The sequence below is a fragment of the Falco cherrug genome, chromosome 10 (assembly GCF_023634085.1).
Source record: "Falco cherrug isolate bFalChe1 chromosome 10, bFalChe1.pri, whole genome shotgun sequence".
Classification (NCBI taxonomy): domain Eukaryota; kingdom Metazoa; phylum Chordata; class Aves; order Falconiformes; family Falconidae; genus Falco; species Falco cherrug.
The window spans coordinates 15,780,747-15,794,044 of NC_073706.1; the positions used below are offsets into that span (position 1 = coordinate 15,780,747).

At 52.7% G+C, this 13,298-nt stretch overlaps 1 protein-coding gene across 11 annotated transcripts; it reads left to right on the forward strand.

The window, feature by feature from the left end:
- The first annotated feature begins 127 nt into the window (after positions 1–127).
- On the forward strand, positions 128–12,954 carry LOC102053081 (sodium-dependent lysophosphatidylcholine symporter 1-like). Of its 11 annotated transcripts, XR_008734122.1 has the most exons (16): positions 128–1,496; positions 3,999–4,118; positions 4,442–4,566; positions 5,531–5,663; positions 6,062–6,140; positions 6,552–6,709; positions 6,833–6,923; positions 7,326–7,480; positions 7,596–7,679; positions 7,868–7,951; positions 8,914–9,026; positions 9,479–9,622; positions 9,903–10,079; positions 10,303–10,350; positions 12,355–12,491; positions 12,675–12,954. XR_008734122.1 is itself a non-coding variant. In XM_055722027.1 (15 exons), exons 1-14 carry the CDS (start codon positions 1,377–1,379, stop codon positions 10,331–10,333), a joined length of 1,614 nt encoding a protein of 537 aa, XP_055578002.1. In that variant the 5' UTR covers positions 128–1,376; the 3' UTR covers positions 10,334–10,350; positions 12,675–12,954. The 11 variants fall into 11 exon arrangements, 10 of the variants coding, with proteins under 10 accessions (XP_055578002.1, XP_055578000.1, XP_055578001.1 ...); XM_055722027.1 differs by lacking the exon at positions 12,355–12,491; XM_055722025.1 differs by lacking the exons at positions 12,355–12,491; positions 12,675–12,954 and adding an exon at positions 11,624–12,254.
- Positions 12,955–13,298: the final 344 nt, after the last annotated feature.

Genomic DNA, 13,298 nt, shown 5'->3' on the forward strand with positions numbered 1-13,298 from the left:
GATGGGTGCTTCTGTTCCCCTTGGCCATGGATGGTGGTACAAAGACACTAACATCGATTTAACGCTCCCAGGGGCTCTTGGTTCCTGGGAAGAGCGCAGGGAGAAGGTTTTCCCTGTGTTCTTCTGCCCTGGCTGCTGATGTAAGTTCAGTCTTGAGACTGAATTTGATCTAGTTGGAGAAGCCTGTTTCTTAAAGAGCTGCCTGATGAGACTAGATGTGCCAAACAGATGATTAGCGGGCAGAGCGGCAGTGCGATCCCTTTCATGCCAGCCTTTTTGCTGTGTGCCTTCTGTCCTCTGAAGCCAATTCTCCCTCTGTCTTTGCTTTGCCAAGTACTCGTAACGGTGACTGGCTGCATGCTGTGATCACTGCTGCCTTGGGAACTTGGCTGCTCCCACACAGCCAGCGCTGAGTAACTGGGCTCCTACCACTCTTAATGTAGGAGTAATTTTTGGTTTGTGATGCTGAGACTGCTGGGCTCTATGGGCTATGAAGGGTCTGTGAAAGGGGACTAAGAAAAGCATGGTTCTTGTCATCAGGTTAAAACATACTGTGTGGGGTCTGCATTGCCATGGGAGACCTCTCAGGAGCTTACAGGCTGAAAGAGGTTGATAATTGCAGATCTCATTTAACAGAGAAAGGAAAATGTATCCCACACCTCCTGCTTCCACTGACATTGTCCTGGGCTAGCGCAGTGCCAACACCTTGCACCCATTAAGGATAGGGCAAAGCAAAGAGGCAGGGGGTTTCCACAGCCCCACACAAGGAGCCAGAGCTGGTCTCCTGGTCTTCCTGCACTGCCTTGGAAGAGAGTGGCTTTGTCAGGGAGCAACCTGGCGCATGAACTTGCCTGTTCCTGCTGCCCTCTCCCTGGCTGCTCCAGCTGCTTTGGTTGCCCGCCCTGGGTTTCGCATGTTGGTTCTGTGCAGCTGGTGGTTGCTGGTGCTGAGGCAGGAGTCCTGGGGTGGCTCGAGCATCTTCCTGCAGTGGTCTGGAGCTCAGGCAAAAGACTTCTCCACACCCTTACGATGTCCATGTGGCAGTAGCCCTGGGGTGGGAGGGAACTGCTGGACCCAGTGTGACCTTTTGAAAGGCACCAGTTTTCTCCACTGCAGAGAGCCGGGCAGCCACTGCCCTGAGGACATGCTGCACTGTGAGCCCCACCAGCCTTCCTGCCTCCATGGGCAGGGTCTGCCCACGCTCCTCCCTTGGGGCCTGTCATTTCCCCTCCATCAGCTCCCCCGGGGCCCCACAGATATTGTATCTTCACTTGTCAAATCTCCATCCAGCTCTGATCTGCGTCTGCGCTGCACTCTGACGTTTGAGGCATCTTCTTCCTCAATCCTGGGTGAGGAAGCTTCTACTTCCCTGCCACATGCTGCTGAAGGACACAGTCATGTCTGCAGTCATGCTTCCAGGTGGTCATGAAGATGCTGAGCTGCACACGTTAAGCCAGGAGGGAGCTCTTCCACAGGGGACAGTGGTCGGCAGAGAGGTGAGATCAGTGGTCCAAGGTGCTTCTTTCTCACATGCAGAAATGCATCTCACACGTGCACACTAACCCTCACGAGTGTGCACACCCACGCAGAGCCTACCCGGATCAAGCAGCCACAGGCTGTGGGGGTGTTTCGAAGTGTTTATGACTCGAGCTCAAGAACACATTGTTAAAGTAAGGCTCTGCGTTTTGTTGTTATTGCTGACTTTCAAGTGAAATGGGCAGAGACGTGCAGAGTGCTGTCCTACCTGCTGAGAGCGTAAATGGAACAAAAGCTGCCGCAAAACCTTACAGCTGGGAGAAATGCCTTTGTTATTTTAGAAACAGAGCTGCTGTGCAAACAAGATGTTGTATGAGTAAGTGCTCCTTAGTGGTGGTGCAAGCCTAATGCTTCAGCTATCCCTGTGGGACAAGGTTGCTCTGCAATTTGAAATAAAAGGGACCTGACTCTTGCTGTGAGGTATAAAAGGCAGAAAGTAAACTCGGACCAGAAGCTGTGAGGCACAAGCAGGCTGCTGAGCTTACCTGGCATGGGGAAGGCAGGCACTCTGCTCCCCTGGGTGTGTGGGAAGAAACCGGGCCCTCCAGCCTGATGGGCACAGCGGTGTCGGTGCTTTTTCCATGGCACGGGCTGTGGAGGAGTTATTGCTAATCACTACATGAGGGAAATGCGCTTGGTGCCTTCTGGAATGCTGCTTTCTGGGATTGTGCCTGTGTTTTTGGAAGCTGCTCCCTTTTACCATTAAAATGAAGGTCTGTGACCCCTCGAGGGTGGCTGTCAGCTCGACTGGTGCCAGCGGCACAGCAAGCTATGTCCAGCCCAAACAGGCAGGGGAACCAGCAGGTTGCCCCCTCACCCCATGAGCGATGAGGGCAAGTGGGAATTTGAGGCGTTCCCTGACTTGATTTCCCTGTTACCCAACTGTCTGGGTGACCCTGCAGTCTGTCTCTCAGCCCAGTCTCTTGCACAGCTGCCTCATGCCAAGTGTTCATCCCTCCTCATTCTCAGCTCTTCTGCAGAGCTCTTGCTGGAGGAGCTTGCAGCCTTTTACAGCCATGTCTGGACCAGGCCTGTTGCCTGGGATGGCCGTCTGTGCTGTGCGAGCAGTGGAGCCTTCTGTATCTTTCCAGAAAGGGCTGTGTATTTTTTGGGTGCAGGACAGCAACCCACCTGCTGCACTCTGAGCTGTGCTGGAGCTGCGCAGTGATCAGGAAAGCTGAAACGTGGTGTACACCAGGAACCCGAGATGCTGACAAGCCCTGAGCATCATCCAAGGCAGGCTGTGCTGAAGTGGGAGGTCAGCCCTGGTCTCCAGGCATCTGTGCTGCAACCCCACCACTGCTCCTCTGATCCCAACCGAACAGCCTCTAGCAATGGTCTACTCCTAGGAGAGCTGAGCTGCGGCCAAGGCTATGTGCTGCTTCAGCCAAGTGGAAAGCCGCCCCCCGATCGGCTGTCTGCTTTCTACGTGGTCTCACCCTGTATGCTGCAGGATACCCCTGGTCTTGTGTGGTGCAGAGGTGTATCACGCTAAACAGAAAGCTCAGTTCAGGGCTGGGAAGAGATCAGTGCTGTAGGTTGCCCCTGGGAACTTGCCAGGTACTTGAGGCTTGGTATGGTATTTACTAAAGCTAACCACATCCAAATAAAATAGTGGCTTTGCCATCAGTCCTTTTCCTGTGCGCTGAAACGTTCCTTGTGTTTTCCCTGTTGATCTGTAGAAATCCCCTGGGCTCCAGCCTTTGCAGTCTCTCTTCTCAGACTCCCTCTGTTACAGGTCACTAATCACTAATGCAATGTGTACTTTTTAATATTAAAGAACTTGAACCACTGGATTGTAGGTCAATAGAATAGGAAAGGACGTTAGACCCGCTCAGCAGATAGCACAGTGTCTGGCATTAGATACATATCACGTTTGTTAGCAGCCTGTAATCTTACACAAACGTGCCTGTGAGGAGAATCAAGGTGAAATGCCAGGATGTGGCCCTGGTGACAAGACAAGCCTAAGACAAGCAGATGAGGCAGATGTCCACCGAGCAGCTTTTGCCTTGGGGCCTTGGCTGGTGGAGGAACAGATGTGGGCCGGTGGGGTGTGGTGAGGAAAGTGGCTCGAAGCGCTGTGCAAGAGACCTCGAAGGTTTATGAAGAATAGGAAACGCCGCTGAGCAGGACCTCAGGAGTCGGGCTGCTGCCTGCAGGCAGATTGCGCGTAGGAAGCTCTGTGCCCTGACCCACCAAGATTTCCAGCAGATGGGGAAGGACTCCACAACACCCCAAATGCCGTGACCACCTTGCTTGTGAATATCAGGTGGAGTGATGTCCAGGCAAAGGACAGGTATATGCATGGTGGGTGGGTTGTGTGAGGTCTTATGACATGACTGAGGGTTTAGATGGGCTTTGGAGAACCCAGCGGATGAGACGAGCAGTGCTAAAGGTTAGCTGCCAGCCAGAGGTACGTATCATTTCTCAGGTGGGCTTGTTCCCTGGTGTCTCGGCTGCAGGAGAATCCAGGACCGACGCTCTGCAGAAAGATTTGCTATGCTGTTGGGGGCATTCCCTACCAGATGACAGGCAATGCCCTTGGGTTTTTCCTCCAGATCTTCCTGTTGGATGTTGTGCAGGTGAGTGGCCACGTGAGGTGGGGTTATCTGCAAAGGGGCTTAGCATAATCTCAGCAGACTGGGGCAAGCATAGGGTTTGGTGGGTGGCCAAAGCCCTTGGAAATGCTCATCAGAATTACATTCAAACTGGATGAAAATTGCATGATGTAAATATTGTTGGTGGGTGTGTAGGAGATGTTTCTGGGCCACTTTCAATGCTTGGAGTGGTCTCCAGGGGATGCAGATGAAACATTGGCTAGCATGACCTGCATCGTGCTGACTGCTCGCAGCTTTTCATCAGGGCTTCTTTCCCTTTCGAGCTGTGGTTTCCATTTCCCCCCCAGCTGGAGCCATTCCATGCCTCTTTGATCATTTTCCTTGGAAGAGCTTGGGATGCAGTTACTGACCCTGCTATTGGCTTCTTAGTCAGCAAGAGCCCAAGGAGAAAATATGGCAAGCTGATCCCATGGTGAGTGTCCGGGCTGGAGCCTCAGGAGGGCTTTTGGGCTCAAATTCCTTGACTGCTAGCATAAGGAGGCAGCTGGGAACACCTCACCAGGAGTTTAATGTGGTTGTGGCTTAGAGAGTTATGAAACCTTAACGTCACAAGGACGCTGAAGATAACATAACTTATAGTGGGGTCCATATGTCATTGTGGTGAAAGAGGAGGAATGTATAGCAAACTTGTATGCGTGCTGTTTCTCTGGGACCTCAAGTTTTCGAGGTCATGGGGTTCAGTGCCCTGTGAGCCCTGTGTGGTGGCATGTGCAGAGTTTGGTAGTCAGCTGTGCTAGCAGATCATGAAACCACAGAATGGTCAGGGTTGGAAGGGACCTCTGGAGATCATCTAGTCCAACCCCCTGCTAAAGCAGGTTGTCCTTGAATAGTGTCCAGGCAGGTTTTGAATGTCTCCAGGAAAGGAGGCTCCGCAAGCTCTCTAGGCAGCCTGTTCCAGTGCTGTGTCGCTCTCACAGTAGAAAGTTTTTCCTCATCTTCAGATGGAAGTTGCTGTGCTGCTGTTTGTGCCCATTGCCCCTTGTCCTGTCAGTTAGCACGACTGAAAAGAGCCTGGCCCCATCCTCTTGGCAGGATCTCCTCTAGGCTCTAACCACAGGCAGAACTTGCACATAGAAGGTGCTGCCCCCAAGGTTCTGCTGCAGGACAAGGCCTTCAAGTAGTTAAGCAAGAGAGTAAGAAATGCTGGACAACTTTGACATTACTTTTTCTCTGTGTTTGTGTCTAGCCCTCCCAACCTGACTTGATGGCCACTCACTGTGCAAAGCTGCTTCCTCTTGCAGATCCTGATTATGCAGTAGCTGGGCTGTGGTTTGGAAGCTGGGGAAGAGGCTGCGCTACATAGTTCAGCTTGTGCAATGAGAAGTATTACCAGCTTATCTGAGGTTAACATCTGACCAGCTCTGCTTCCTCCCCAGGATCGCATGCTCCATGCCGTTCGGGGTGCTCTGCTACTGCATGATGTGGTCCACCCTCTCAGATGCCACCCCCACCTCCCTGAAATTCCTGTGGTACCTGTTCACGTACAGCTTCTTCCAGACTTGCATGACTGTAAGGAACATGATGCCTGGGGCTGTCTTACATGCCATCTTACACTGCACGGTCAGCTGGGGAGTCCCAGCCTCCCCAGGAAGGGAGCTGGAGCAGAGCCTTGGAGAGCTCTAGATGGGGAGTAGTGAGGGGTGCAGGATGGTGCAGGCCATCCCTGCTGGGGTGGTGAGGTGGAGCGGTGTATTTTAATGCTGGGGATTTGGCTGGGCTGCCTGTATGTGATGACGTGAACTTCTCCATCACTGGTTTGTGGGAACAGAGCTAATCACAGAAGAGGGTGAAAAGCCACGAGTGCAGGGGGGACACAAAAGGCAGCATTACCTGCTGTGTGTAGGGACGAGGCAGGTCATGACCAGCAAACCAGGGAAGCAGCAGCGTTTGAACTGTGCTCTTCCTAGTGCCATCATGTGCCATACTCTTCCCTGACAATGTTCCTGGGAGGAACCCAGAGAGACCGTGACTCAGCCACTGCCTACAGTAAGTGTCTGTGCCCCTCCAACCCTGGTCTGCCTGCATTCCTCGGAGACCCTCCCCAAAGGAGAGGTGAATAAGTTCTGGCTTTGAACAGGCTGCAGAGTGGATGGGGTAAACCAGGGATATGAAACCAGTCATTTTCTGCAAAGAATTTATCTGCAGAAACATTTCTTAGATCTATATCATCCCTAGGGGACTCAAGAGCCAGATTTATTGGTTCCAAACTTTAGAGCATTTACTGCTGGAGCCAAGAGGAAAAAATCAGAGCAGGGAGAAACAACAGGTCTCCTCTTCTGGGACAGCTCTGGATGTTGGTGCCTCCATCCCATTTCCAGAGCTGGTCTTTTACCCTGAGGGATATGTCCCATCAGTGAGGAAGTGGGACTGAGGTTTCTCTCCTCATCGTCCTGACAGGAATGGGGTTTGAGGTGTTCAGCACACTCCTTGGATCAGGAATCCAGGGGCAGATTGTGGGCAGCTACCATGCCCGCATGATGAATGACTGTTACGTGCCAAACGAGACCCTGCCCAACACCAGCACCCACCACCTCACAGACTCGCTGGAGAACACAGTAAGGGCTGCCCCGGCTGCCCCTCTGCTCCTCCTGCAAGCTCTGGGGTGGGCACCACTGGCTGTGCTGCCAGCTCTGTGGGGGTACCCGCATTGTCACTGGGCACTGTCTCTCATTTTCCAGCGTAGGGCCTATGTATTTGCATCCCTGGTCCTGGGCTCGATCTATTGCCTGTCCTGTCTGATTCTCATCTTTGGAGTCAGGGAACAGCCTGGTAAGTTCCATTTAGATGCAATTTGGAGGGTGCATGGTGGCAGCGGATGGTGAGGATGGGGTTGTAGAGGAAGGTGCAAGGCAGAGGGAGCTGGGCTTCTATATGGGGATGGCTCTCTGGGTGTGGGGCTCAGAAACACAACACAGACTTGGATACTGAGATCCTCCTCAGTTTGTGCTGGGAGCTGTGGGCCTGGGACAGGGTCTGCAGCACACTGCTTCACACTGAGCAGGCCTCGCCAACACAGCCTGCAGAGCCACACAGGCCAGCCCGAGCATGCAGCATGAAAAGGCAAAATCCTGCCTGTAGCTGACACCATGGCTGTTGTCTCTGCACCAAGATATCAGACCCCAGTAGCTCCCCACCCCTTGTGCCTCCCATCCTGTGCGTTTTCTCTGGCAGCTCCAGTGCCAGCCCTGCTGTTTCTCCTCCCAGGGCCCCTCAACCCCCTGGGGAAGGCTGAGCTGTCCTTTGTCAGCTGCCTGAAGATGATTGCGGGACACAAGCCCTACACCCAGCTGCTGTGTGGCTTCCTCTTTGCATCCCTGGCCTTTCAGGTAGAAGACCTGCCATGGCAGGCAGAGAACTTGGAGGATAAAGATGTCCAGGCAAGTTTTCCAGACAGAGAACTCGGGACCCCCAGCCATGAACGTCTCTGTGTTGCCTTCCCAGATCACACAGGGGATCTTTGCCTTCTTCTGTACTCATGCTGCAGGGCTAGCTGGGAAGTTCCAGCATTTAGTGATTATCATGTTGGTAAGTGAGCCCCAGGCAGACCTTCCTGGTGGAGAAGTTGATCCCTGGGTCGCCTCAGCCCCTGAGCATGGGCAGCTCAGCCTTGTGGAGTCATGTCCTGCTGTTTCTGCCCATCAGCAAGGCTGTCACCCAGGCAGAGACTGGCAGTCCTGGGGGCACTGCTGAGACCCCTTTGGTTCTCTCCTCAGGTCACAGCTTCCCTCTCTATTCCCTTTTGGCAGTGGTTTTTGGGGAGATTTGGAAAGAAAACAGCAGCATCGCTGGGTCTGGCGGTGAGTTGGCCCATGGTTGTGGACTGAGAAGCCCTGCAGGGGGACAGCTTTGCCCCAGCTGCTCATGGTGTCTGTGGAGAAGAGCTGGCTGGTGGCTAAGGGTGGCCCTGAGCACATTGTCCTCTGCACTGCAGGTGACCAGGTGTTAAGTCAGTAGCTGATGGCAGCTCTGCAGTTCCTTGTGTCTGGCTGCTGCTGGTGTCAGGGGCCTGGGCTTTGCAGAGCTTTGCGTTAAGGTGCAGGGAGGCTGAGGGACCAACTCTGGGACAAGGGGGAAATTATACGTTGCCTGCAGCATCACCCAAGCAAGGGCTCACACTGTGAGACTCTGTGGCTGCAGATTTGGTGAGCAGTGTGTGATCAGATGTTGTATCAATGCACCAGTCTCATGTGTACACGCAAGCATCATCCTGTGGCCTCTGTCCTGCTCCAGGATCTTGCATGCTTGATGCAAGTGATCCAAGTTCTGCCAGCCAGTTCCATGAGAGGCATGGGGAGGGAAGGAAGGGCTGTGTGCCACGCTTGGCACTGGCCAGGAAACAGCCTGCTCATCAGACACACGTCTGGCTGCTGCCTGGCTTTGCAGGTCAGCAAGGACATGCCATTTAACTTTTTTGCGGAATTAGGTCCTCAAATCCCATTGAGGAGCTATCTCCAGATGCCTTCCTCACAGACATGGGGTGCAGCCACAGCAGATTCAGCTTTCCAGTTCAACCACTTGCCTCCATTGCCCCCCATAACCATCCCTTCTTTATCCATGAGGAAGGTTTTCTTGCCAGTGTCAGCCTGCCCAGGGCCTCTCCATGCTGCACTGCACAGGGGACAGAAGCAGTTCTGTTTGTGAAATGTGTGGGGAAGTGGGGAGCACGGCTTTTGGTTGGGCAGACGAGTGCAAACTGCCTGTGAGCAGCAGAAAGGGCCCATGTGTGCTTTTGTTTTTTCCTTTTCCTCTCACTGTGCAGCTGATCATCCCAGCCCTGGTAGCCATCACCCAGGTGACACACAACTTCCTGGCCTTCATCTTCTTGGTGATCATGGCAGGCTGCAGCATGGCTGTGCTCTACCTTTTACCATGGTGAGCAGCGGCACCTCAAGCCACTTGTCAGGTGGAGAGGAGGGGAAGGTTATAGGGAAAGCACCACCCATGAGGTGCCAAGGCTGCCTGTTTGCTCAATACAGCAGCTTTTGAGCTGCAGAGGGACACATGGAGGTGGGAGTGGGAAGGCGCATGGATGTAATGCACGGTCCCCCAGCAGCATCGCTCAGTCTGCATTCGGGCTCAGCAGCAGGACACCCATCATTGTGCAAGGTGCTGTTTGTCTTCCCTTCTTCTGAAGCAGCCGCTGCACCCTCTCTGTAAGATGCTCTCTGCCTAAGGCAGAGGACAGACACAAAATGGTCTCCAGAGTGGGGTTCTGCAAGGGGTTTCTGTCTGTCTCTGCTGCTTCAAGAGGCCTGGAAGCAGCTAGAGCTGAGCTCAGCTGGTGTGGGTATCACCAACACATCTGTGGGGCTGTCTGTCCCCAGGTCCATGCTGCCAGATACTGTGGATGACTTCATGCTGAGGAACCCCAGCTACCTCAACCTGGAAGCTCTCTTCTACTCGTTTTATGTCTTCTTCAACAAGTTTGCAGGTGGCCTCGCTGTGGGGATATCGATACTGAGTTTACAGTAAGGCCCAAACACTACCTCCCCTATTTTGTCATCCCTGCACAAGCACTTTCCACTGCTGTTTTCTAGAGCCTTGATAGGAGATGCTGGAATGAGTCACAGGGGTATCCAAATTTGTCTTTCCAACATTTTCTGGGAGTAAGAGGAGCAGAAAGGAGTGGGAATTCCCCAAAACTGGACCTCCAATGCCAGGCTCTAGAGGAAAGTGATGGAGGTGTCTGCTTGCCTTTCTGCAGTGACCCGTTGGGGCTGGGGGAAGGAAAACTGTTCTCCTCTTTAGTTTCGCAGGTTACCGTGCTGAAAAGTGCATGTACAACCCCTCCGTTGTCCTCATCCTGCAGCTTCTCATGGCCCCAGTCCCAATAAGCCTGCTGCTCATTGCCATAATCATCTTCTGCCTCCATCCCATCAACGAGGAGAGGAGGAAGCAGATGAGAAGAGAGATGGAGGAAATGGGGTAAATATAAGCTCCCTGAAGCCAGGTCACCTAGCATTAATCTGGGTGTCTGCCTTGGTCCATGCCCAACACAGAAATGTTGTACAGGGCAGGGGCTCTGTGTGTCCAGTCCAGCACCCCGTCCCTGGGCTATGATCGTTTCAAGGGGTGCATTTCTTAAAGGGCTTTGGGGTATTTTGGAGACCACTCCAGATTTCATGAGTGCTTGTGTTCCTTTTGACAGACATCAGGTACAGCGTGGCAGCGGAGAATAAACCCAGGGCTGAAGTGGGTGAGTTCTTTGGGAAGGACACGGATTTGCTGCCCTGTCAGGATGTGCTGCTGTCAGGGAAAGTCACCGCTTCCTGTTGTTTCCTGTTCCCTGTCCCAAAGGCCTGTTTTGCATCCTGACCCACTTCCCTCTCCTGGCTGGCAGGCACGGGATGGGGAGGGGGTCCTGCTGCAGCTCCAGCCCTGCCACCTCATCAGAGCTGCTTTCTCCAGGGTTTGGCAGGTCACGACAGAGCTGGGCAAGGGAGATCTGTGCTGTCCTTCTGGGAGACACTGCAGTGCCAGAGAGGAAGGAACCCTGCCAGCCCCAGAGCAGTGCTCACACACACCGGGGTGCAGAGGTGTCACATAACCTTGTGGGAAAGCATGCACAAAGAACACGGAGATTATTTTTGAGAGGACCAGGTTTTAGGGAAAATACTGCAAAGATAGTGCACATCTTTGTGCTTAGACTGCCCTTTCACAGGGAAAGGTTTCAAGTTTCTTTGAACAAGGGTGAAGTTCAAGCCAGCAGTGTTTTAAAGCATGTGCAGTGACAATGACACCTGGTAGCAGGGTGGTGGAAGCCAGCTCTGTCCATCTACCTTGGCCTTGTTAGCTGAGTCACTACTGGGAAAGCAGGAGCTTCCTGGTGCAAGAGACTGTGGGAATGGGCTGCACTGCCTCAGGTCAGGCAGCTGGGGGGGGTGTGTCTGGCAGCTTGTCCTGGTTTTTGGTTGGGAGGTTACATCAGAAGTGTCAAATGAATGTCAAGAGACGAGTTGCTTTTAAATTGTAGCCCATAGCTAGAGCATCTTGCAAGAGCTGCTCAGCACCCCCACATCTCTCCTGGCAACAGTGAGGGGGCAGTGGGGGGAAGAAGAGAAATCAGCCATCTCGTGGCTGGTAGCACTGAGCTGTGTTCAGCCTTGTGCAGAAGCAGAGCAATGAGGCTGGTTATTTTTAGGGCTAGAGCTGTATCTGACCGTTGGTTGACCTTGCAGTTCTCCACTCTGGTGCACACTGGCAGGATCTGAGCAAATTGCTCCCCAGTTGTGTGCTGAATTAATTTGAAGCCTTAAGTCTTGTGGCGCAACCTTGCCATGGGTGAGGGAGATGGTGTTTTTGCGCTGTGCCAGGGTACCTGCAGGAGCGTCACAACAGCGCAGATTCAGAACAATTTCACAGCAGCACAAAGAGCCTCCTCCCATCGTGCCCCCTCCCCCCTGTCGTCCCTGTCCCCCGTCCCCACCTTTTTTTTTTCCTTTCTTTTTTTGTTGTGTTGTTTTCTGGAGTGTGAAGGATGTTCCTTGGGATCACCTGACTAAACCCATGGTCAGGTGTGTTGGGACGCACTGCCCTCTGCCACGTTCCTTTCAGCCTTGCTGCCTCTGGATTTACAAACAAGCAAATGCCTTTGAGCACTGAGGAAATGCTCTGATTGTCGAGCGTTTAAAGTCCTGCAGAAGCATGAATTACAGAATCATAGAATCGTTTAGGTTGGGAAAGACCTTTAAGATCATGGAGTCCAACTGTTAACCCAGGGCACTGCCAAGTCCACCACTAAACCATGTCCCTAAGTGCCACATCTACACGTCTTTTTAATACCTCCAGGGATCTAGTCTCCACCACTTCCCTGTGCAGCCTGATCCAGAGCTTGACAACTTGACAAACCTTCTCTTCAAAGGCACACACGCTCCTTGGAACAGAGGAGTGGGCTTGATCTGGAGCTCCCAACCTGCAGCACGGGCTGTGAACAGGCCACGGGCCACTGCAGAGCAGGACAGACCCCATGCAGAGCAGGGAGCTGCTGATGGCGTGCGTGGTGCCTGCCAGCCCCGCAGCTGCCTGGGGTGGTGCTTCTGTGTAGCAAATAATGTCCCATTTATTTTTTACAGTATTAAATCTGAATGGTCATGCTTTTCATTCTTGGTATTTCTTGTGAGTTCTGCCAGCAGATGGTCCAGAGGGCAGGGAGTGGTTTGGGCAGAATTCACTTGTTTTCAAGCCTTTGTGCGTTCTCCAGAGTTTAGAGACCAGAATCTGACCTGAACCTTTCCTGGGTCTTGATCAGCTGGACACTGAGCAGTGAGGGGTGGTCAGACCTGGTTGGGCCCCTTGCCCCTGTTGAAGTACTGGCTGTTGCAGCGACCTTGCTTACTGGTAAGATGAGCAGGTTATGTCAAGGAGTAGAAAAACCCCAAGAAAACACCCCACCCAGGGCGAGAGCTGCAGTGCCTGACTTGTGCAAGCGTGCCTGCACTGGCATGGCAAGGGCTTTAGCGTGGGCATACACAGAGCAGTATTTTCCCCTTTCAGATCCTTGTTTGTTACTGCCTCTTGCAGGGAGAGCAGGCCCAGCTCTTCTCCGAGATGGCATTAATCGGGAGGGATGAGAACGTGCCCCTTTTTCTTCCCTGTTATTTTTCATCTTGACTCTGGGCCTCACACATCTGCCACGCTGACGGGAAGTCAGGGACCACAGGCACCATCTGCGTGTTTCTGCTTTAACATAAAAAATAATGCTACGGCATCAAGCTAGAAGAAAAAAAAACCCACCCTTGGTATTTCAGTATTTAAAAGATGCAAGCAAGGCACAGAAGCAATTAAAGCTTGTTTCATCCCATTATCTGTTATTTTAAGAGTTTCCTCCTCTTGTGTCCCATTTTAATGCACTTGCTGAGAATACTGGCTTTTTATTAGTCTCTTGGCTGTCCTTGGAACTTCTCTGTTCCCTTGTGGACACTCAAGTTCATCTCCTTGAAGTAAGGAAATAGGACGCTTTGAGGCAAAAATCCTGTGCCTGGAGTGATTTTTTTTTTTTTTGGACCAAAAAAAGACAATAGTTCCAGCTGTTCCCAGAAGAAAGTCCTTTTGCGTGTGGGCTTGTTCAAACCTGCGTGTCTTCTGCTGAACCTGTCCCCGTGATGGGGTGCTGGCGCTGACCCCCCGGCCTTGCGCATGAGGAGC

Excerpts from the sequence above, each read along its gene's own strand:
- LOC102053081 (XM_055722027.1), top strand. The coding sequence starts at position 1,377 with ATGCTGCTGAAGGACACAGTCATGTCTGCAGTCATGCTTCCAGGTGGT. Across the intron at positions 7,680-7,867 it reads ATTTAGTGATTATCATGTTG|GTCACAGCTTCCCTCTCTAT; the intron begins GTAAGTGAGCCC and ends TTCTCTCCTCAG. Across the intron at positions 10,080-10,302 it reads AGAGAGATGGAGGAAATGGG|ACATCAGGTACAGCGTGGCA; the intron begins GTAAATATAAGC and ends TCCTTTTGACAG.